General features: G+C 36.9%; 3 protein-coding genes across 3 annotated transcripts; 2 read left to right on the top strand and 1 right to left on the bottom strand.

Annotated features, from left to right (window-relative positions):
- Positions 1-6,223: 6,223 nt before the first annotated feature.
- LOC130510855 (uncharacterized) lies at positions 6,224-7,701 on the bottom strand. Its single transcript, XM_057007548.1, has 2 exons — positions 7,274-7,701; positions 6,224-6,595 (listed from the first exon to the last, which is right to left on the bottom strand). Exons 1-2 carry the CDS (start codon positions 7,684-7,686, stop codon positions 6,262-6,264), a joined length of 747 nt encoding a protein of 248 aa, XP_056863528.1. The 5' UTR covers positions 7,687-7,701; the 3' UTR covers positions 6,224-6,261.
- Positions 7,702-10,895: 3,194 nt separating this feature from the next.
- On the top strand, positions 10,896-11,811 carry LOC108828919 (probable transcription factor At1g61730). The gene has a single exon (XM_018602575.2). The coding sequence runs from the start codon at positions 11,008-11,010 to the stop codon at positions 11,665-11,667; it is 660 nt and encodes a 219-aa protein (XP_018458077.1). The 5' UTR covers positions 10,896-11,007; the 3' UTR covers positions 11,668-11,811.
- A 715-nt stretch (positions 11,812-12,526) lies between these two features.
- LOC108828925 (anthocyanidin reductase-like) lies at positions 12,527-14,390 on the top strand. The gene is made up of 6 exons (XM_057007570.1): positions 12,527-13,046; positions 13,119-13,285; positions 13,360-13,560; positions 13,627-13,786; positions 13,861-14,074; positions 14,170-14,390. The coding sequence occupies exons 1-6, from the start codon at positions 12,905-12,907 to the stop codon at positions 14,174-14,176; spliced, it is 891 nt and encodes a 296-aa protein (XP_056863550.1). The 5' UTR covers positions 12,527-12,904; the 3' UTR covers positions 14,177-14,390.
- The last annotated feature ends 10,558 nt before the right edge of the window (positions 14,391-24,948 follow it).

Genomic DNA, 24,948 nt, shown 5'->3' with positions numbered 1-24,948 from the left:
ATCACACACACGATGGGCTTACTACCATCATTGTATAATGGGCTTAGAGTAATCTAATCTATTAAAACTGAAGTACAAATAGTACTTAGCCATGAGTTTTCCACAAAAATTACATACTAATGCTACTGATCTAAACAATAATTATACTTAAAACAAATCATCTCAATTCTATTTAATTACTTAACCATACATTACAACTGAACCATCTTTTAACAACTTTAACTTGACCCGTGCGACCGCACGAGTATTTATTTTTTGTTTTTAATTTTTGTTTGTATTAAATAATTTATTTGTAATATTTGATGTACGTCTATGTAGAAATTTGTTTTTTGGTCAATTAAATTATTTTTGAGTGGAAGTAGTGAATTAATTATTTTACCAAAGACAAAACGTATGTAAACCTAAACTATAACTTATCAGAAAACTAACATAATTCATCACAACAGAATCATTGTACTCCAGTTAACATACAGTACGTTGAATGTGAAAAAGTCTTATATAGTTTAGGTACTAACTCAATAGATTAGATACTACCATGAAACTCTTGATCATGTATATAATTTTCATATGCATACATAAAATCAAATGTCGTGTTGGTTTTGGTTTGTATAGATTACAAATGTTTAATATGAAGATTTTTTTTATGATTAATATTTTCATAATAAACTATATAGTAAAACATAGTTTTTCCATTAATTTCGAATATTACATTAATAATCTTAAGAAAATATGATTAAATTGCAAAATTTTGAATGCTATATTCAACTGATTTTCTTATACCTACAATCGAGGACATTCCAAATGTAATTTCTATTTTTAGGTATTAAATCAACCGAAATGATATCATACTTACTAACACAATCTCCATATTCTTTTAGTATCTCTTATATTACTTAAATAATCTTCTACATTAATCTTCCTATTTAAAAAAATATCATAATTGTATTTTATTTTCCCATATATGATTATCTATTCAAAATAAAACCATAAAATAAATCTACAACTGAAACATACAAATATAAATTACATTTATTCAAAATAAATCTTCCAAATTCATTATGATAAATTCCAAAATTTTCAAAAGAAATAAAATAATAGGTCATAAAGTATATTTTTTTTGAAATACACACAAAAAAACAAATTATTTTATAAAAATAAAATATTAGAATATTCTGAAATATAAAATTTAAGAAAAAATCAGGAAGCTTAATAATATAATATCAAAATACATCATATATCAACATTTTTCTAAATATATAATATAGATGCTACTATGAATAAATTTACAACAATATAAGACTAAATTACTTTAAAAGAATAATGTATTTACTTATAAAATCATAAAATATAAAAAATGATAGATGTTAAAGTATATTTTTTAAAACTGAAATATGAAAATATAGATCATCTAAATAAATATCAATTTATAGTATAACTAAATGAATTTTAAAAAATTTATTGTATGAACTGTCCAAAATTAAAAATAATTATTTTTTGTACGTGATTCTCTATTTGATTATTTGAAATTATGAACTTATTTTTATCGAACTCAAAAAATATATTACTATATAATAATAATTAATAACAAATTTAATGAATACAGCAAATCATATATTAAATTTTGTCGAACAAAAAAAATTAAAACAATAAGATTAAAGTCATACAATATAGAACACTGAAACAATATATATATATTTTAAAATGTTTAGTTATACATATATATATGAAAAGTATATCCGCACGGACATGCATACTTATTACCAGTTAATGTTTGGATTTCATTATAGTATAGGAAACTAAAATATTCAAATAACTAATATACATTTAGTACATAATGACACATCTAAATATGATATTAATTATGAAAACAAAAATAATTTTTTTAAAAAACCAAAATCAAAACCCGCACGGTGATTTTTTCATGTGTGGTTTTTTTAAAAAAAATTTGACTATCTTTTAGAAACTTTATCAACTGTATTTTATTAAATCTAATAATATATGGAATCTCTAAAAAAAAATTAATCATAATATCTTGATATGTTTTTTCATTTCAATATAAAGGGAAATTAAATACAAAAAGGGAATACATATAAGAACAAAAAATTTAACAAAAAGAGAAACCATGGATTGAGGAAGAAGAAATGTAGAATCATTTATATAATTTGACTAAGAAATTTTACATATACACATTTTATGAAAGTTAGAATTTACAAATATTTGCAGAACATTTTCTTAACTGAATGAAAAATAAAATTTCGATTATATTTTATCTATTGTATATAGTCATAATCAATCATAATAAAAAAATATTATGTTGAGCTAGATATGATAAATTACATAAATTGATAAATTTATATATTTTATATAAATAAGGATAAAATATTTATGTTCAAAATATTTTGGCAGGAAGATTAACATAAGCAAACTACATAATACATGTATACAAACTAACATATATTTCACTAAAACTAATAATTTTAAATATTTGTAACTACTTTAATCATGATAACCCTGTACAACATCCCTACCCCCAACTGTGTAATCACCAAATGTTGATGACGGTGCTTTATAACTTTAGTTTTCGTAAGACTATATACAATGATTTTAAAATTCAAAATCCTCTATTTTTTAACATTCTACTTCACTAATTAATAATTTTTTTCTATATTTAAATTAAATAAACATAGTATTTCTTTATAAGGAATTTTAAATAAAAAACGTATAAGAAATAAAAGTAAAAATAAATGATTTAATTTATAATAAAGTTATTGATTTTAAATAAGTAAAAATATATGAAAAATCGAAAATACTGAGAAAGTCACTACAAGAAAACAGATGTTTAACGAGGGTCATTTTCCTCGTTAATTCCTCGTAAAAGGAAGTTAACGAGGAATTAACGAGGAAAAGGGTTTCGTCGTTTATCGTCCGTCGTAACACATATTTCGTCGCCATTTCCTCGTAAAGTAGCGAGTCATTTATTTCCTCGTAAAGACGAAGTAAAGGTTTCGTCGTAAGTTCCTCTCCGCGTTTCCTCGTAAATCACTCGCGGACTTTCCTCGTACAAACCACGCGAAACTCGCGTCGTTAAAGTTCCTTGAAAACAAATCCTCGTAAATTTCATGTAATATCCTTGAAACATTTTCCTCGTAAACTCCACGTAGATTCCTTGAAAATCCTTTCCTCGTAAACACCTCGTAAACCTTTCTTCGTAAATTCCTCGGCAAACTTTCGACGTAAATAACTCGTATAATGCGTATTTTCGAATTAATAAATATTATTGATAAATTTAATAATTATTAATTTAATAAAATAAAAATATTTAAATATTTTGTTTATAAATAATTTTGAAATAAAATTGAAATGCAACAAAATATTTTATATATAAATAAGTTTTGGATTTTATAATACATAAACCGGAAAAAAAAACTAAGGCTCGTTCATCGCCTCGTAGAATTCCTCGTTCCTCCTCGTAACATCCTCCTCGTTATGTGTGTCCGATGACTCGCCTGGAATGGGATTTTGTTGTTTCATGTTCCTCAACAAAGTTTCTCATTCCGGATTTGTGGTCGCTATAAAGTCGATGAAGGCCTCGAGTCCAGTCACACGGCTTTTGGTCGCGCCCAGCTCGGAACGCAACTCATTGACTTCTTCGGTCTGTCTCTGAACATAAGACGATGTCGCTCTCAGAACATCATTGACGGAACCGATCCCCAACGTACGTCCCTTTTTCTTAGGGACAACCTTAGAAACAATAAAAATTATATCTGTTAGTTAAATTTAAAAGTTAAATTAAATGAATTAATAATTAGAAAAATAAAATGTTAAAAAATTTACCTCCTCGTAAATCTTATCCATTTCAGTTGTGGATAAGGTAACGGGTAATCCGTCGGCGGACTGCTGGGTCAGCTGAGTCTGGCGCTCCTCAACCCGAGCAACTACGTCGTTGTAGATTTGCTCGGACTTGCCATCTAAAAACTGGCCCGCCTTGTTCTTGTGGGTCCGCTCGTAAAGTTCCAGAAGAGTGGGAGACGTCCCAACTCTTTGGCCTAAAAACATTTAAGAAAATTGTTAGAAATATATTTATATTAAAAATAATAATTACAAAATTATTATTTAATTTACGTACCATTTCCAAACGGACACCGGCATGGGGTTTTTGGCCCGTAGAGTGTTGCATCGGGCCGTTACCGTGGTCGTCTACCGTGTTACGGGCGGCAGAGCAAATAGCTGCGATCTTCTTGGAGTTGGGATCCTTCCATTAACGGATGAGGCCGTCCCAAACATCCGTGGTAAGCTCAGCGGGTTTGCCACAGGCATATCCCTTGACGATCCAGTCACCCTTCCAGTTGCAGACCGTGTCCGACAAGCGAACTTGCGCCTTCGCGTAAAACGCCTTCCTCACTCTCTCACTGACCCCGATAGACCAATGATACTTTTGCTGCAAAAAAAATTTAATAATCTGTTATTTTTTAAAAAAATATATAAAATAATTAGTTAATAGAATTACTTACAGCGTAAATCTTGAACCACGTCTTTCTGATGTAGATCGGCGTCAATTTCCAGTTTGGATGCGCCATGGAGAAGTAACCTTTAATCATCTCGGTTACATCCGTCGCAAGGCAATTGTCAACCCCAAACCTGAAAAAAATGAAAATTTAAATTATTTAATGAAGTTATAAAATAATTATTATAAAAATAAACATACCACATAGTCCCGTCGGGGTCTATGATTGGTAAACCAGCTCTGTCTGGCATACCGAGAATATCCTCGACAGTGTACTGCGAGAAAGGAACAGTAGGTGGCACCATCAGATCGGAATGAACAGTGGCGGGGATCTGAGGAGGAGCCATCGGAGGAGCCATCGGAGGAGGCATCGGAGGGAAGAAGTGCTGAGTCTCGGGAACAGACTCCTGATCCGAAGAACCGGAACCGCCGGCACCTGAAGAAGAACCTGGCGGGTCTAACTGATTACTAGGCTCTCCGAACATCTCTCTGTAGTGAGGAGTAAGCATGTTCTTGCGAACCTGCAAAAATATATTTTTTTGAGTTTATGATCATCAATAATTAAAAATCTATCATCAATAATTAAAAAATCTATCTAACGAACATAAAATCCGTAAACCTATCTAAATTCCTTAAACTAACCACCTAATATACTAAACTAACTATGGGAGCGAGGAAATTACCATTTTCGAAGGAGAGAGGAATGGGAGAGGAGTTGGAGAGGAAATGGGGAGGACTTGGAGAGGAAGTTGGGACGAATGGAGAGTGTGAGGTTTGGGTTGTATATATAACTTACGAAGGCGTCGCAATTTCCTCGTAGCTTTACGAGGAATTAAAGAGGCCCGTCTTTTTTCTCGTAAAAACCTCGTAACGTTACGAGGAAATTGCGTGGCCCGTCCCAAATCCCAAGACGAAATAGCGAGGCCCGTCTTTCTGTTCTTCGTAAAAGCCTCGTAAATAACTAGTTTTTAACGAGGTAAATTTCTAAACCTCTAAAATCAGAAACCCCAAACCCTAAACCCCATCTTTCATATATTCTACTTCATATATTCCAAACATATCTTCCTTTTAACCTCAATATCTTCTTAACATTTCAAACCTCAAAATTTAAAACCACAATTCTCTAACTTCTAATATCAATCTCTTCTTTCTAATATAAACTTATACAAAATCAGATTATTTATTTAAATTTTTTATCTTGCAACAAAAATATAATTTTTTGAAGATTTGAAAATATAATCTTTTGAAAATTGTAAAATTATTAATGGGGTTTGGATTTAGACAAAATAGAAGAAAGATGGGGTTTAGGGTTTAGGGGTTTAGACAAAATATCTCGTTAAAACCTCGTAAATCCACGAGGAAATAACGAGGAAACAAAAAAAACTAAAAGGTTCGGTAATTCCACGTAAGCTTACGAGGTCCTTACGACGATTTAGTCCTACGTGGAATTAACGAGGCCCGCATTTTTCTTTTTTCATTTTCCTCGATATTTCGTCGTAAACTACGAGGAATTAACGAGGTTTGCTTTCTAAACGCCTAAAATCTAAAACCCCAAACCACAAACACCATCTTTCTTATCTCCTACTCTTCATATTTCAATCCCCAAACCTCAAATTTTTTTTTCAAACCTCAATTTTTTTTTCATTCTAAACCCCAAATTCTTATAATTTCAATACATTAAATAGTTTTTTCATGATTAAAATAATCGAATCACATGCATTAAGTCTGAAAATCAATCATATTAAAAGACAAATACATCAATCATATACATTTTCGTCATCACTAGAAACATCATCATTTTCATTAAACTCGTCTTCAACAGCTTCGTCTGTACCTTCGTCGGTAAGATCTTCGTACTCATGATTATGCGGATCAATGAGAAGAATGTCATCAATTTGTTGTTCAGGTTCCTCGGCTTCATTTATCTGTTCTTCTTGCAATGGTGGTTCTTCTCCACTAATGATTCGTCCTCGAGGTGTAACTTTGATCACGGATAACCAATTTATTCCCGATTCTCTCATCCGAGGGTATGGAAGGTAGCTAACTTGATCTGCTTGTGAAGCTAAGATGAAAGGCTCGAATTTGTTGTACCTGAAAAAATAAAGAAAACATAGAAGTAAGCTTATTCTGCTCATGTATGCCAAATAAAGAATTTGTTGTACCTTCGTCCACCATTGACATCAACTACACCGAATTTGTTAAACCGAACACCTCTGTTGACGACGTGGTCGAACCACTCACATTTAAAGAGAACGCATTTCAGCTTCAATATCCTTGGAAATTCCACTTCAATAATCTCTGTCAAGATACCGTAGAAATTGGTTTCCCCTTTCACACATATTCCATAGTTATTGGTCGCCCGCTGTCTACCATACTCATATGTGTGAAACGTATAGCCTCGTGTGAAATACATCTGTGAGGTGGTGACCTTTACATGTGGAGATTGAATTACTTCGTGTAACCACTTAGGATAATCTGCATCGTCGTCAAAATCAACCTGCAAAAACAAAGTGAACGTTAAAATACATATCATTTATGAATAAGGAGTTTGAGTTAATACCTGATTCTTCAACCACTTTATAAAGTGTTGATCTTTCCTTTTGTCTACGTCAGTTGTGGATATACATGGGAATGTTTCTTCGACTTGTGAAACAAATAGGCTGTAAAATCACATTTTATATTAATTAATATTTGACAATTATATATATATATATATATATATATATATATGTGTGTGTGTGTTAATTTATATGTGTCCATTTATGTCACCTTTCAAAATAACGAATCAATGGATCCTCACAATTTAGTAGAATATAGGTGTGTGCACTATGAGCGTCTTCTTCACTCGACCACCAAACCTCTTTTGATTTTCCACCCAGTCGTCCAATCTGGCTAAAGATGTCTGGAACACCAGCAACTGCGTATATTGGCGCGACACCACCATCATCATATCTCCTTGGAGCTCTTTTCCGAGTACGTACCTTTGACGCAAAGTAGTACGATGTGAAGTGAGAAGTTTGTTCCGTCAAACTTCCAGCAATTATAGAACCTTCAACCTTTGCAAGGTTCTTTGCTTTTCCCTTCAAATATTTCATGGCTCGCTCATACTGATACATCCATCCGTAATGTACAGGTTCACGAAGCAATGCCTCATATGGGAGGTGGACAGCTAGATGCTCCATGACGTCAAAAAACCCATGAGGAAATATCTTCTCCAAATTACACAATAAGATGGGAATGTTCTATTGAAGCTGTTCCACGATTTCTACTTTAAGAGTGCGGGTGCTCAGATCCCTGAAAAATGCTCCAATGCCTTGTATATTCCAAAAACAATTATATACATTATTAGTCATATATTATTTCAAACTAAATCATTATATATAAAATTACTGCAATATATAATATAGTACCTGCAAGTGCTTCATGTACGTTTCTAGGAAGTAGCTCCGCAAAAGCAAAGGGAAGTAGTCGTTGCATAAAGACATGACTGTCATGACTCTTCATCCCGGAGAACTTTTGACCCTTTTCAACGCATCTAGACAGATTTGAAACATACCCATCGGTGAATTTCATTTCTGATGCTACCCAGTTGAACAACACCGACTTTTTTTCTGAAGACAATCTGAATATCGGAACAAGAACTTGCCCATTGCTGTTTATATGTAACTCACTTGTTGAGCAAATATCCGGCAAGTCTAACCTCGATTTTATGTTGTCTTTTGTCTTCCCCGGGAGATTCAATATTGTATTCATGATGTTCTCAAAGAAATTCTTCTCTATATGCATCACATCGAGGTTGTGGCGCAGAAGAAGATCCTTCCAATATGGCAACTCCCAAAATATACTCTTCTTGTGCCAGTTGTGATGAACACCATAAGAATCATACATATTAGGGGGGACATGCCAATTACCACCACGAGGAACTGTTTCCAAAGCTCCATAGTAATCGAGTTGCTTTTCAGTTTCTTCTCCAGTTAAATATGGAGGAGGAGTGTCTCTCACAACCCTTTTGTGCCTAAACAATGTCTTGTTTCTTCGGTACGGATGGCCAATGGGAAGAAATCGACGATGACAATCGAACCAACTTGTCTTCCTCCCATTCTTCAGTTGAAACGCATCTGTCGCTCCATTACAATATGGACAAGCTAATCTCCCATGTGTAGTCCATCCAGACAACATCCCATAGGCAGGAAAGTCACTTATGGTCCACAAAAGCATCGCTCACATCGTGAAATTCGTCTTCGTTGAGCAGTCATACGTCCTCTCCCCTGTTGACCACAAATCCTTAAACTCTTTTATCAGTGGTTGCAGGAAAACATTCAGCGACCTTTTAGGATGTTTCGGACCAGGTATTAATATGGTCAAGAATAGCAACTCCCGTTGCATGCACATCTCCGGTGGCAGGTTGTATGGCATAAGAAAGACTGGCCACAATGAATATTGTCTCCCTGACATTCCGAATGGACTAAATCCATCTGTGCATAATCCGAGATACACATTCCGGATATTGCTAGCGAATTCCGGATATACTTTGTTAAAATGTTTCCAGGCTCTTGCATCTGATGGATGTGTCATCTCACCATCCGTCTGAGTATGCTCGGCATGCCATCTCATCTTTCCAGCAGTCTGCTCTGATTGGTACAATCTTTTCAATCTGTCTGTAATTGGTAGGTACCACATTCTTTGGTACGGTACCCTATTACGTCCCCGTCCTTGCGGCTTGAATAGTGGCTTCTTGCAGAATCGACATTCTTCTAACTTCTCATCATTTCCCCAGTAGTTCATGCAGTTGTCGATGCAAACATCTATCATCTCCGAAGGTAACCCAAGACTATAAACCAGTTTCTCAATCTCATAATAAGAATCAGCAGACACAGTCTTCCGACAAATACTATTTTAACAAGTCTGCCCATTCATTCATGCAACTTTCAGGTAGATTGTGATCAGTTTTAATATTCATCATTCTAGCAGCCAACGACAATTTAGAGAGACCTTCTCTACAACCACTGTAAAGTGGTTGATTCGCCGCATTTAACATTTCATAAAACTTTTTTGCATCTATGTTAGGTTCTTCATCTTCATCATGAGCTACGAATGCATCAGTTACCATATCATGAACCCTATCAAAATCTACCATCTGCTCCTCCTGATGGTAACTATGTTCATTATGCAAATGATGAGGAACCGGTTCTTCCTGAAAATTGCTATTACTACTACTAGCTTCATTCTGATCATAATTATTATAACCTTCTCCATGTTGAAACCAGATATAGTAATTTGGCGTGAAACCTCTATTTATTAAATGCTTCCAAACATTTTCATGATTTGCCAATTTCGAATTGTTGCATTTCCGACATGGACAGAACATCTTACCGCTTTCTAAGGCGAGCGGTGTGGAATCTGCTTGATGCATAAATGTCTCCAGTCCCGCAATGTATTCTTTCGTCACTCTCCCATTAGCATCTCTATGCATATACATCCACCTGCGCAACTCGTAGACATTCTCGGAGCCTGACATTTTTTTCCTTTCACGTTTTTCTTTTTTTTTCTTGTTGGTGTGTTTAAAATTATGTTGAAACCTTCCATATTTATAGAAATTTTCCGAATCTGGTAGTTGAAGTTTTGCGATGAATTTGCGAGGAATAGGTAGGTAGCCAAAAAAACGTGCTTTAAAATTCCTCAAAGTTCAAGTAAAACATTTCCTCGTAAAGGTAACGCAAATTTACGTTGATTTTACGAGGAAAGTATATTTGATCATTTCCTCGTAAAGACGATGCAAGCTTTACGTTGTGTTTACGAGGAAAGTCTATTTCCTCGTTAAAACCACGTAAAGTTACGTTAGCTTTACGACGAAATATTTTTATCGTTATTTTTCGAGGAACTGACGACGTTTTCTTCTTTCTTTGTAATTTCCTCGTAAAGACCTGCTATACTAAGAGTAAGCGAGCTAACGAGGCTTAATCATGGGTTCACGGCATTCCATTCCTACCTATTCCATTTCGAGGGGGGAACACCTATAGCCCCAATAGACTGATTTAGTAGGTATGATGTATTACTAGGAGTCTCTAAGTTTCTCGTTAAATTTCCTCGCCAAAATGTTGTTTTCTTGTAATGAGTTACATATATCCATCATGTTGAATCTATAGCACCAAGTAATTTATATCATCAAATTTTATTTTCAACTTCCCTATTATAATGATTCAATAATTGAATCTTCTTCAATATAGTCTAAGGCACACTTGGCTATTCATACAGGTTGCACTAAAACCATCTTTTCAATTATTCAACAATGTTTAGTTTGGGCCATGTTTGTGGATTGAGTCGGCGGACTCTAAACCATAAATTATAATAACGTTAAAAAAACCTTGAATATTAGTAAAAAAAATGAAAATCCTAATTGCGTTGACCTAGAAAGCAAACCCTTAAATAGCTCTCAAACTATTGGAAGAAATCCAACAGTTTTAACTCTAGACGTCACAGAGAAACCCTAAACGCGAGCGAAGATGAACAAGAGACGCAACTCTCTAGCATTCTCAAGCGACGACGATGATGACACTTCTTCATCGGAAAAAGAAGACCAACCCGAACCTCGTCCTTCCTCCTCAATCGCCGTCCCAGGCAAAAGAAGACCAACCCGAACCTCCGATTCAGATTCTGGATCTGAAACCAATACCGATTCCGATTCTGACACGGAACAGCCTCGGAATCAACGATCTGGGAAAGCTATCCTCGCCAAGGACAAGTCTACGCCGCCTCTACCGAAATCAGGAACGAAGCGGCCGAGTGAAGAGACCTCAAGGGAGACGAACTCGAAGCGAGAGAAGAAGGACGAAGAGAAGAAGATGACTAAAGATTCAAAGAAGAAGGGTCTTGAGACTGCTGTTAAGTCCAATGGTATCTCCAATGTTGATGATATGAGAGTCTTGGTTCATGAATCTGATTGGTTTGAGAAATATTTTCTTGTTCGAGGGATTGCGGGTTTTTGTGTCGATGAGCATTATGTGAAACAGTGTTGGAGGGGTCTCCCGGTTGAGACCAAGAAGAAAGTTGAAGAGAAGGTTAAGATGTTGCAGGCTAACGAAATTGAGTTTGTGTTGCACAAGACTCAGATTTTACATGAAGTTACCTCTATGATCGTTGGAGCATCCAAGAACAAGCCATAAGAATGATATATTTAAATGCCAATGTCTTTTGTTTTTTCAACTTAGGATTTACTTTTTTTTTTTTGGTTCTTCTATGTAAACCTTTCTGGTTTGTTTTGATGGTTTTCTCTCATTTGATTACATATAAAAACAAACTACTGTCAAGCTTATGGCAACTTTTGTTTGGTTCTTTCAGCTTTTTTGGATATTTCAAACGTAAGGAACTGTTGGGTGGGTATTTTATGAAATACAGTTAAGTTTTTTTGGTTTAGCTATTTTCGTTATCAGTATGGTTTGGGTAATATGAACAAAATTCTAGGAATTTATGTTTAATGAAATGGATTTGTTATGGTAAATTTCAAGTCAAAAGATTAAAATTGGTTAAAAAGAACTCTCTTTTGTTACAAAAATCTTGTGATAACTTAAATGCAGTGTTTTGAAAACCGGATCACCGTGACTCGCTGAAGAAACCGAGTCCGGTTCGGTTTAAAACCCGGATTTGATAAAAACCAGTAAAACCGGCTGAAACCCGGTAAAACCGGTGATCCGGTTTAATTTTAAAATCTGGTTCTTAAAAATTAACATATAATTAAGTGTTTTTAATTATTACTAGCTAAAATTTAATATTTTATAATTAGTGTTCGACTATCACTATTTAATTGATTTTTTATTTTTCAAAGAAAAATATGAAAAATATATTTTTGACTCTCATATACTATTTTTATTTTACTATATTCTTAAAATTTAAAATGTTAATTGTAAAAATAAATAAATATGATTGTTTTAGCTGTAAATCATTTGTTTTTTTTAATTTTTAGTTTACATTGTAATCAGATTTATGTATGTTGTTTATTTTGAGTTAATAACAAAAGAATAGAGAAAGTATTATATGTAGAAGTAAAGTTTATATAGTATAAATATATAATTATATACATTTTTATATAAATAAAAAACCCGGTTCGACCGGTTGAACCGGTCTAACCAGTCAACCAGTAACTTCACCGAGTCGTTGTCCGGTCCGGTTTTCAAAACATTGCTTAAATGATAACACATCTGCAAGTCAATAACAAGTTAGTTGTGTCAACGGTCACGTGCTTACCTTCTGAAAAGCCTTTTGATCAATGGTTGTACCAAATGAGCAGAAGACTATATAGCTTTGCAACTTTTTCTTTTACTTCCTATATAAAAGTCTCAAGACGTTAACCTCGTAACAAAAAAATATAAATTTCTGTCTTAACTCTTAAGAATCTTATATCAGATGACAACCACTGATAGGACCGCTGTAACCACAGGAACTAAGAAGGCTTGTGTCATCGGTGGAACGGGAAACTTAGCCTCTATTCTGATCAAGCATTTGATTCAAAGCGGCTACGAAATTAACACCACAGTTAGAGATCCAGGTTTTTCATTTATTCTTTCTTTCTCGTCTCTAGTCATTCTGTATGTTTACTGACCCTATTCTGATATTGTAGATAGTGAGAAGAAAATGGCTCACTTTAAGGTACTTCAAGAGCTCGGGGACCTCAAGATCTTCAAGGCGGATTTAACAGATGAAGGGAGTTTCGATTCACCAATCTCGAGCTGTGAATATGTTTTCCATGTCGCAACACCAATCAGCTTTACATATCAAGATCCCAAAGTCTGGTCCTAAACATATTTGTTACTCTAAAAAGAAACTTTTTCAGCTTTCTTAATTTGTGTTTCAATGTACAGAAAGACATGATCAATCCAGCGGTACAAGGAGTGATTAATGTGTTGAGATCTTGCTTAAAATCGAACTCAATCAAGTGCGTGATCTACACTTCTTCAGCTGCTGCGGTTTCTATCAACAATCTTTCGGAACCTGGACTTGTGATGACGGAAGAAAACTGGTCTGATGTTGATTTTCTCACAAAGGAGAAGCCGTTTAATTGGGTAATAACAGTTTCTTGCTACACAAGGATAGGTTTCTTTTACTTACATCTTTGTGTTGTTTTCTAGGGTTACCCTATCTCAAAGGTGTTAGCAGAGAAGGCAGCTTATAAATTTGCGGAAGAGAATAAGATTGATCTCGTTACTGTGGTTCCGGCACTCATAGCCGGAAACTCTCTCCTCTCCGATCCTCCGTGCAGTTTATCTCTTTCGATGTCTTTAATCACCGGTAAACATGAATTTTTACTATTGTGACCACTTCTGTTAAAGTTTCACAGGCAAGATGATTGGTTTTGTTGTTAGGGAAAGAAATACATCTGAGCGGTCTCAAGGAAATGCAGAAGCTATCTGGTTCCATCTTGTTCATCCACGTGGACGACCTAGCTCGTGCACATATGTTTCTTGCGGAGAAAGAAACAGCTTCTGGTCGCTACATTTGCTGTTACTACAACACAAATGTTCCAGAGATTGCGGATTTTCTCAGAAGAAGATATCCTAAGTACAATGTTTTGTCAGAGTAAGCATGCATATATCTCCACACCGAAGTTCCAAAAATTTTAATTGAAAATTAAAGTTTCTGATTTTTTTTGGGGGTTGTGAAATTTGGTGCAGATTTTGAAGAGTGCTTATCAAGTGCGAAATTGACGCTATCCTCGGAGAAACTCGTCAAGGAATGCTTTCGATTTAAATATGGGATCAGTGAGATGTATGATGAGATGGTAGAGTACTTCGAGTTAAAAGGATTGATCAAACCTAAATAATCTTGATTTTCCTATGATGGAAAATTTGACTTTTACGAATATGAACATCTGATCTCATTATGTTTCGTATAAATTACTTTAAATAATATGATGAACATTTTATGTCTTTTTATACGTAAATTAGACGGAGGCTTTTCATGCAAAGCAAAATATAAGCATGAGAGATGAGAGAATCAGTTTCTGACAATTTTTATACGGGGAAGAAGTATGTGGGAGGATTGGTGGTGAACGTGATTTAAAAGATACAGATACAAAATTGTTGTATATGTAAGCTCAAGAAGAAGAGCTTGCGTGAGAGTGGAACGAGGTCGAGTGTTACACATGAGGATTAATGTGTAATAGATTTTGACCCGCGCTTTGGAAGCGCGGAATATTTTACGATGAAAAATTTCACTAATAATTTAACAAATATTTTGGTAATTTTTAAAGAGTGTGTATTTAAAATATTTTTGCATTTAAATCAGTGTTTTTAAATTCAACCCGATTGTGATTATACCGGTTAATCCGGAGATCTGACAATTCAATTTAGGTTTTTAAAATATACATATTAAAAAAATCACTAAAACCCGAGACTAACTGATTGAACTGATGGATGACCGATATGTAATCTAATTGGATTTAAATTGTAATAGTTTCATAATTTGTAATCTTATAATCCAAATTTTAAAATTTATTATTTTGCAATTTATGAAATTATAGCGTTTCTATAAAATTTTAAAGAAAATGATATATATAAATAACTAAGATTAATTATTGTATTGTTTGGAAACATTGATAGTAGTATAAAAATATATTGTTTGGAAACATTGATAGTAGTATAAAGAAATAAGTATATTGTTTGGAAACATGGATAGTAGTATAAAGAAAGGAACATTAATGATTTAATATAGGTTTAACTATAAAGTATAAAGGTGTAATTAATTTAAAAATTTACAAAATAAATATTAGGTCCAACAAAATGTTTCTGTTTTAATAAGATAGATACATTGTGGCGAGTCGGTTAGAAAAATGATGACGTGGCGTTTTTTCATTAAAGTCTATTACTTCAGGAGGAAGTAAAGAAATATTTGTGCTTATCACGATATTGGGTTAGAGGATATTGTGAAAGGGTATTTAACCTAGTTGTTAAGGGTAGAATTAGGTTAAGGTTTTTAACGGTGAAAAGCTTGAGCAAGAATGTTGTTCTTGTCAAGCATCTAGCGATCAAGTGACTTGCGAAGTGCAGCTTGATTGTGTGTAAGTTGAGATTAGAAATTGGTTCGTCTCTAGTCATGTGTGACTGAGAGTAATTCGGATTAAACAGATCTTGGGAGATTGTTTAAAAGATTTCTAATATACAAGAAAGAGTTCTTGAATTGTCGCGTGTGTTCCTTTATCTGGTTACCATTGAACTTTCATTTGGTATCAGAGCGGGAAACCTCTGTGGTATCATATACTACTAACAGGTTGAGATCCTGCAGAGTTCATGGACACTATGAAGGAACTAGCTACGCTGCAGAAACCAATCATTCTCGATGGTGGAAACTTTGGTCACTGGAAAGCCAGAATGCGACACATAATCAGAGGAATCGACGAGGATGCATGGACTCCTGTTGAAGAAGGATGGAAAGCGCCAACTGTTCTAATGGATGATAACACACTGGGTCCAAAGTCTAAAGATAAGTGGACAGACTCAGAGAAGGCAGCCTCCAAGTTCAACTCGAAAGCACTCACAGTGATTTTCTCAGCCGTAGACTTGGATCAGTTCAAGATCATTCAAGGCTGTGACTCTGCAAAAGAGGCTTGGGACACACTAATCAATCACTTCGAAGGAAATACTAGCGTTCGGAGAACCAGAATTGATCATCTAGCTTCAAGGTTTGAGAATCTTCAAATGGGAGATGATGAACCCATTGATGGATTCATATCCAAGATCAGTGAACTGGCAAATGAGTCTTCCGTTATAGGGAAGAAATACAATGAGAAAGATCTTGTGAAGAAACTACTCTGATGCTTGCCTCCTCGGTTTGAGGCCTACAAGGAAGTCCTGAACATTGCTGTTGATACTGATGAGATGAAGTTTGATCAGCTTTCGGGGATTCTGAAAGTGCATGACCTCGAGAAGATAGATCGGTTATCCAATACTCCAAAGAGCATTGCATTCGCTGCTGAGTCAAAAGAGATTGACAGAGTCTCAAAGATTGAGGAAAACTTGGGTCTAATGGCACGAAACTTCAATAAGTTTGTCAAGAGGAAGGAGAAAGGAGAAAGGAGGGAATCGATCAAACAGTCGGTTTCAGAGGAATGAATCAGATCGTAGTCAGCGACAAGACTCGTCAAGGAACTCCAAAAAGAAGGAACTGCAGTGTCATGAGTGTGAGGGTTATAGACACTTTCGCAATGAATGTCCACTTACCAAACGGAAAGAACTGAAGTGTATTGACTGCAAAGGCTTTGGTCACACTCGAGCGGAATGTCCTAATAATCTCAAGAAAGAGAAGTCAATGATGTGCTTCAGTGATACAGATTCAGAAAGCGAGAGTGACGAAGAAGAACTACACTTAAACTTTATGGCGTTACTCGGAGAAGAAGAGGATCAGAAACAAGAGGCTGACAGTAAGACACTCATCGAAGATGACAATGATGACCTCAACCATGATCTGGAAACTGAATACAAAGAGCTGTTCAACCAGTTTGCAGAATTGAGTCTTGAGAACCTGCAGCTCCTTAAGGACAAAGCAATGCTAAAAGCTCAGGTCAATATACTTGAGTTGGAAAAACCAGCTAAGACAGGTCCATCAGTACTGAACGAATCCGATCAGGAACTCTTATCGATCAAGAGAGCTATGATTGAACCAGAGAGAGTTCAGAAGCTGTTTGAGATGAAGGTCAGTCACCTGAGTGAACTACTTGAAAAGGAAGTGGATAAAAGCAAGTTGCCTGAGAGTCAACTCACTGAGAATCACAAGAAGATACGGATGTTGACTACAGGAACCTCAACCTTGGATCATCTCTTAACCATTGGACAATGTCCGAGCTCGAATTGGGGACTTGGATTTCGAGGAGCAACTTCAAAACAAGGAGAAATTTCAGGGAAAACTACCTTTGTCAAAGAACTTCCTAAAGAGGAAACTGTGAAAGCTCATGGGAAAGTCCAAAATACAAGTAAGATTGCTGAGATAAAACGAGCTCCTGTAATTGCTCGACGTGGTAATGGATGTCATTTTTGTGGCAAGCGCGGTCATAAGGTCAGGTACTGTTACTTTCGGCTACAACAGTATCAACGAGCCTGGAGAATGAACTTGTGTTTTATGGAACCATCTTCCTACGGATCAGTATGGATAGCTAAAAGGGATCTGTACCCAAACTACAAGGAGCGGGTATCAGCTGTGTTACGCACTAATACTGATGTCTCACCTACAGAGGCTGAAGTTGAACTCACTTGCAACTATGTCAGTGTGCAACCAATGATTGACTGTGTGAGTAATGTTGCCTACACGAGTGCAGAGGTCAGTAGTCAGATAGATTCTCCATGGTACTTTGACAGTGGATGCTCTAAGCATATGACTGGCACTCAGGAATATCTTGAGAAACTTCAGTTCGTCAAAGGAGGCAAAGTAACATTCAGAGATGGTGGACAAGGGAAAATTCGTGGAGTCGGCAAGACAGAACGAGCAGATCTTCCTAGCCTCATCAATGTGTACTACGTCGAGGGTCTCAAAGCAAATCTCATTAGTGTGAGCCAACTCTGTGATGAAGGACTGGAGGTGATCTTTAATAAAACTGAATGTCGAGAAGTTGATGAAAAAGGAAACATTGTTCTTCATGTAGTTCGATCTGGTAATAATTGCTATATGTGGAAGCCATTGGATACATGCTTATCTGCAGTTGAGTCAAAGTTGGATCTATGGCACATGAAACTTGGTCATATTAACACGAATGGACTAAGCAGATTAGTCAATGCTGAAGTTGTTAGAGGAGTCCAAGAACTGGAGAAACAAATTGATACAATATGTGCAGGCTGTTGTCAAGGCAAGCAAGTGAAGGTCCAACACAAGCAGATATCAGAAATCAGATCAAAGAAAGTGCTTGAACTTGTTCACATGGATCTGATGGGACCAATCACACCGGATAGCATTGCTGGCAGAAGATATATATTTCTCCTAGTAGATGACTTCTCTAGATACACATGGGTGGATTTCCTGAAAAACAAGTCTGATGCTCTAGACAGTTTTCGAATACTAGCTCTCCAACTTAAGCAAGAAAATGGTGGAATCATTCAAATAAAGAGTGATCATGGAGGAGAATTTCAGAATGAACAATTTGATCGTTTTTGTCAAAGTCAGGAAATTCGACATCAGTATGCAGCTCCCAGGATACCTCAACAGAATGGTATAGTGGAAAGAAAGAATCGGACTCTTCAGGAGATGGCTAGAGCAATGTTATGCGGCAACAGTGTACCATCTGGTTTCTGGGCAGAAGCAATCGAGACAGCATGCTATGTGATCAATCGAGTCTATGTTAAACTCAAAACCAAGACTACACCATATGAGCTGTTCAAAGGAAAAACTCCCAATCTGAGTCATATGCATATCTTCGGCTGTCTGTTCTATATCCTGAATGATAAGGATCACCTAGGGAAGTTTGATGCAAAGAGCGACGTGGGCATGTTTGTTGGGTACTCTACACACATGTCGGCATATAGAATCTTCAATTCACGCACAAAGTTCATTGGAGACAGTGTGAATGTCGTCTTTGATGACAACATCGGTTTCTATCAGACCAGAGTTACACAAACAATTGAATGTGAGACACCAAAGGTCACTGCTCCGATTCCTGCAGATGTAAAGGATGAGTCAGAAGACGAGAGTGAACAGGACAATGTTCTAGTGAAGCTTGATCATGCAAAAGTACACATGAATCATTCACCAGATGATGTCATTGGTGGTGTTTTTGATGAAAGAGTAACTCGTAAGAAGCAAATTGACTTCAAAGAGATGGTCAAATTGGCGTGCTTTATTGTGAAGATGAACACTGTGGAGTGTTTTATCTCTCTGATCGAACCCAAGAATCTTCAAGAAGCATTGGAAGATGAATTATGGACAGACTCAATGCATCAAGAACTTGAGCAGTTTGAGAGATTAGATGTTTGGGCGCTGGTTCCTAGACCCGACAATGTAAACGTCATTGGGACTAAATGGATTCACAAGAACAAGACAGATGAGGAAGGTAATCTCATCCGAAACAAGTCACGGTTGGTTGGACAAGGATATACGCAGATTGAGGGTGTAGACTTCGATGAAACCTTTGCTCAAGTAGCTAGACTGGAATCCATCAGACTTCTCTTCGGGATGGCTTGTAATCTTCGGATAAAGCTGTATCAAATGGATGTTAAGAGTGCCTTCCTAAATGGTGTACTGCAAGAGGAAGTGTTTGTGGAACAGCCGAAAGGATTTGAAGACCCACACTTTCCTGATCATGTCTACAAACTCAAAAAGGCTCTTTATGGGCTTAAGCAAGCTCCACGAGCCTGGTATGAACGCTTGACTGAGTTTCTGGTCAAAGCAGGTTTCCAGCGAGGAGGAGTGGATAAGACATTGTTCATTGGAGAAAATGGAAGAGACATCCTGATTATTCAAGTGTATGTTGATGACATCATCTTTAGAGGTACTGATCAATCGATGGTCAATGACTTTGTCAAGACAATGACAAAAGAGTTTGAGATGAGTATGGTTGGAGAATTGAGCTACTTCCTTGGTCTTCAAGTCAAACAGCTAGCTGATGGCATCACTGTTTCTCAAAGTACATATGCCAAGAATCTTGTCAAGCGGTTCGGAATGCAAACAAGTAAGAAGGTAAAGACTCCCATGAGCACAACCACAAAGTTATCAAGAGATGAGGATGGTAAGCCAGTTGATGTGAAGCTGTATCGAGCTATGATCGGTAGTCTCCTGTACCTCACGGCAAGTCGTCCTGATCTATCTCTCAGTGTGGGAATCTGTGCAAGATATGAAGCTCGTCCCAAGGAGTCACACATGAATGCAGTAAAGCGTATAATCAAATATGTGAAAGGAACCTTGGACTTTGGTTTACATTATACTTTCGAAACTAATGTAAATCTTGGAGGTTTCTGTGATGCTGATTGGGCAGGTTGCTTGGATGATAGGCACAGCACATCTGGTGGGTGTTTCTTTCTCGGCAAAAACATGGTGGCATGGCACAGTAAGAAGCAAAACTGCGTGTCTCTCTCCACGGCTGAAGCAGAGTACATTGCCTTGGGAAGTTGTTGCACACAGCTTCTATGGATGCGACAAATGCTACAAGACTATGGTATTGTTTCCAACCCTATGATTGTTCATTGTGATAACATGAGTGCCATAAATCTATCTAAAAATCTGGTTCAGCACTCACGCACCAAGCATGTTGGTATCAGACATCACTTCGTGAGAGAGTTGGTTGAGATGAAAGTTGTTCTACTAGAGCATGTGTCTACTGATAAGCAACTGGCTGATTTGTTCACTAAACCACTTGATTACAACACCTTTCTGGGTCTCCGGAAGGCGTTGGGAATCATTGATCTCTGATCAAATATTCTGAAGAGGAGAGAGTCTATGTACATACGAGTCGTTACATGTTGTTTGCCACCGCACACTAAAACCTTGAATCAATAAGTTTGCTTCTGAGAGTTTTTCATCCTGAGTCTTTAGCCGATATCCATCAGGTCCTCTAGTGAAAGGCACTCGTCTTGGATCAGGATGCTGCAACATTTTTGTTCTGAGGTTATGATCACTGCCTGGATGGGATGATGAATCACATAAGGAGTTGAGTGTATTTTAAGAAGGAGATCACGTTAGTATGAGACAGCAAAAATACTGTGTAACACAAGTTAACTAAAAGGACAAAAGGCCTAGAATGAAAGGTACTCATTTTGGAGCTGAGTGCTAAAACACTTTGACTCTGAGCCGATCACTATGTGGACTGGGCAGAGATGATCTCAACTTGGGAGGATAAATCAGTATGGAGCAGGGTGTTATCCCACTTTGTCTCTGACTCGATCCCTACCTCATTCAACTGAGTTGTAGATTGGGCTCTTGGTGAAATTCACAATATGTTCTCTGTCGAGTAGAAGTGACAGGCACAAGAGACTTACAATGTGATTCTGGATGCTGCTGATGTGGTCTACGCTTGAGGTTAGTGCATGGACAACTTTCTTAAGTGAATCTCGTTTGTGACAGCTACTCGGCTGAGAAATAGCTACGGACTTGGATTGGTTTATTGATTTCATTCGAAATTTTGGTGGTAATGACGTGTTATGTAAATTGAGCTCCATGACTCTCCCTCTGACAAACAAGGCATCAATCAAAGTGCCTTATGTACTGTGGTAATAGTGATGTGCAAATCTCAGAAAAATGCTCTCCTCCAAACTCTCTCTCGCGCCTTTCTCTCGTGATTGTGATGGTTGATATCGATGGTGTAGTGGTTGCTTGTGCTAACTAGATTAAATAAATTGTCATTTGGGCCAAGATGTTAATTTGCAATTGGGCTGTCATATCTTTTGGGTCTTTCTTATGTTAAACTAATGACAATGTGCAAGTGTTCTCTTTTAGCTCAAGGTTTCTTGTTTTTGTCGCCGGTTCTTTGCTCTCTCTCTCTCTCCGCCATGCAAACTCAACCGCGAAGAAGCTCAAGGCTGAAACAAGCCATCTGATCTGATGGAGACTCACCGATGCCGATGTCAGACCACGCCGAAGCCTCAGGTTCACAGAAGGGATCCCGCAAACGAGTTCGTCGTCCGATTCAAGCTCCTCCGCCTCCGCCTCCGCCTCTCTCGAAGATGTTGATGTTGAGTCTCTGTTCGATGGACATTCTTCGGACTCCCCACCTGATCTAGGTGCTGATGAGGAAGCTGAGATCTTGGCGAATCGAGCCAAGGAGGAACAGTTTCTTGAAAATCGTTATATGTATCGGACCAAGCTTGATCTGTACCCCGAGTTGATGCAGCCACTCAAGACACCCCTTACCCCGCGATTCATCTCGATGGCGGCTACTGAGCGATTCCAAGGGCTGCGGACTCGGAAGTTCATCAATCAACACCGTATTTCTCTTACCGATGAGAAGCTTGAAGATGTCAGGAGCATTGTGGAGAATGCAGGGCTACTCCATACTCTCACCGACGTTGATGCCTATCAACCTACTGTTGTAAGAGAGTTCATAGCAAATCTCTTGGAGGCATCCGAACGCGATGTTGGTGTGGCAGTGTATCTTAGAGGGTCAATGATAGATTTCTCACCGAGTTTGATTAATGCCATCTACTGTATTCCTGGTTTTGAGGATGATCCTAACTGGTTGGATGAGGGTACTGATGAAGTGTGTGGGTTCCTCACTGATGGTCAGATAAATCGATGGGAGAACATGAGCTCGAAGTTTCTCACCCCGACAAATCAGGTGCTGTACAAGCTGGTTTGCACCAACTGGATTCCGACTATGAACTACACCAACATGAATCAAGCCGGTTGAAGTTTGTGTATATGCTTCATCACAATGAAGATGGGTTCAACTTTGGGAAGCTGGTTTATGATCAGATCATGAGAATGGGTGAAAACACTAAGAAGAAAAAATCTCGGAGGATCATGTTTCCTACTCTGATTCAGCAAGTCATCAACTTCCAAAGGATCGTTCCTATTGACTATCCGACTGATGAGTTTACTGGCTTTCCCAAGCTTGTGGTGAAAGACATCAAAGCAGGTTGTGGCACTGGAGCAGACACACGATCTGCGACTCTGGAGGAGGACATTGATCGCACCATTGCTGATCTCAAAGCCATTCGCATTCGTCTGAGGAGTAAGCGTATCCTGTTTGTGTTCTGCACTTTATCATAGATTAACTTGTGTCCGTTTATTTTTATCTGAATGTGCATCTAAGCAGAGGGAGAATACGCCCAATACGCTCAGGTTCCACCTCCCACAGTGAATCATGAGGATGAAGAGGCTGGAGATACCGAGGATCTTAGTCAAGCTGGTGACACTGAAGAGCTTAGTCGAAGCATATCTTTCTAAGTCTGAAGTTTTCAGAGACTGAAACTCTGTTATGTTGTGTTTTCATGTAGTAAGAATAATATGTGTGTAGTAAGACTAAGGATCTTGAATGCTTGAACTAATGGTGTGCTCTGATTATGTAGACTTTGGGTTTCTATCTATGCTTTATGGTTATTGAAGTGATTTTAAAAACTCACAGGGTATGCTTGTTCGATATCTCTTGTCTGGTGTGTTCAGTGTGCATTTGCAGGTTACTTAGGATGTCACATTAAGATAAAAAGGGGGAGAATGTAAGCTCAAGAAGAAGAGCTTGTGTGAGAGTGGAATGAGGTCGAGTGTTACACATGAGGATCAATGTGTAACACATTGTGGCGAGTCGGTTAGAAGAATAATGACGTGGCGTTTATTCATTAAAGTTTATTACTTCAGGAGGAAGTAAAGAAAGATTTGTGCTTATCACGATATTGGGTTAGAGGATATTGTGAAAGGATATTTAACCTAGTTGCTAAGGGTAGAATTAGGTTAAGGTTTTTAACGGTGAAAAGCTTGAGCAAGAAAGTTGTTCTTGTCAAGCATCTAGCGATCAAGTGTTGCGAAGTGTAGCTTGATTGTGTGTAAGTTGAGATTAGAAATTGGTCCGTCTCTAGTCGTGTGTGACTGAGAGTAATTCGGATTAAACAGATCTAGGGAGATTGTTTAAAAGATTTCTAATATACAAGAAAGAGTTCTTGAATTGTCCCGTGTGCTCTTTTATCTGGTTACCATTGAACTTTCAGTATAGGTGCAACTGAGTGTTATACCGCATTTCATGTTGAATGCTTATTTGGTAATGACCCAATATATGAAGCCTGGTGGAAAACAAGGGGGCCAAGGCTCAAATTCCTGACAAAAAGTTATTATTTAAGTGTAATTTCGGCCCGGCCTTTTATTATGTATGGAGAAGTTTCGTGATGTTTATGAAACAATATGGGTCTATCGTACTTCTAGCCCATTATCAAACTATTGCTTTTTCGGTATATGGTTTCCTTAATGACGGTATGGTATGCAAAAAGGAAAACCAGAGTTAACAAGAACGCCAATTACTACTTGTACAAAAAAAAAATCTGTATAAAAGGAAGACGTCTGCTTCTCAAGAGATCATCCGAAACAAAAGAAACATAGAGAGAGTTAAGAGAGAACTCAAGGTTAGATGAAACTAGAGGCAAAAGACATTGTTCGAATCATGTCGTTTCGGGATAGAGTTTCTTTGATCTTTCTCACTTTTTGTTGTGTCTTCATCTTAAATGCTTAGAGTGTTTGTGTACACCCTTTGATTGATAGTAGAAGTTGTGGGAGACGGTTCCCGCTCGAGGTACAGGTTCGAGGCCGGGAACTTGGTGATCAAATTATCTGTGTTAAGTAACGAAATAATCTAACGATCAGATAATTCCTAACAAGTGGTATCAGAGCAATCCAGGTTTTGATTACGGGTGTAAAATAGGTCACATAGTCTAAACATAATCGCAGCGAAGAAGGATAAGAGTACCTATTGTGAACAACACGAAATCTCGAAGATGAAGATAGAACTTTAAACTTCTTTTACTCTTATTCAACTTAGAAATAATTACAAGGGTTTC

Source organism: Raphanus sativus, chromosome 4 (genome assembly GCF_000801105.2).
Source record: "Raphanus sativus cultivar WK10039 chromosome 4, ASM80110v3, whole genome shotgun sequence".
Taxonomy (NCBI): Eukaryota; Viridiplantae; Streptophyta; class Magnoliopsida; order Brassicales; family Brassicaceae; genus Raphanus; species Raphanus sativus.
This window is presented reverse-complemented; position numbering and strand designations above follow the sequence as displayed.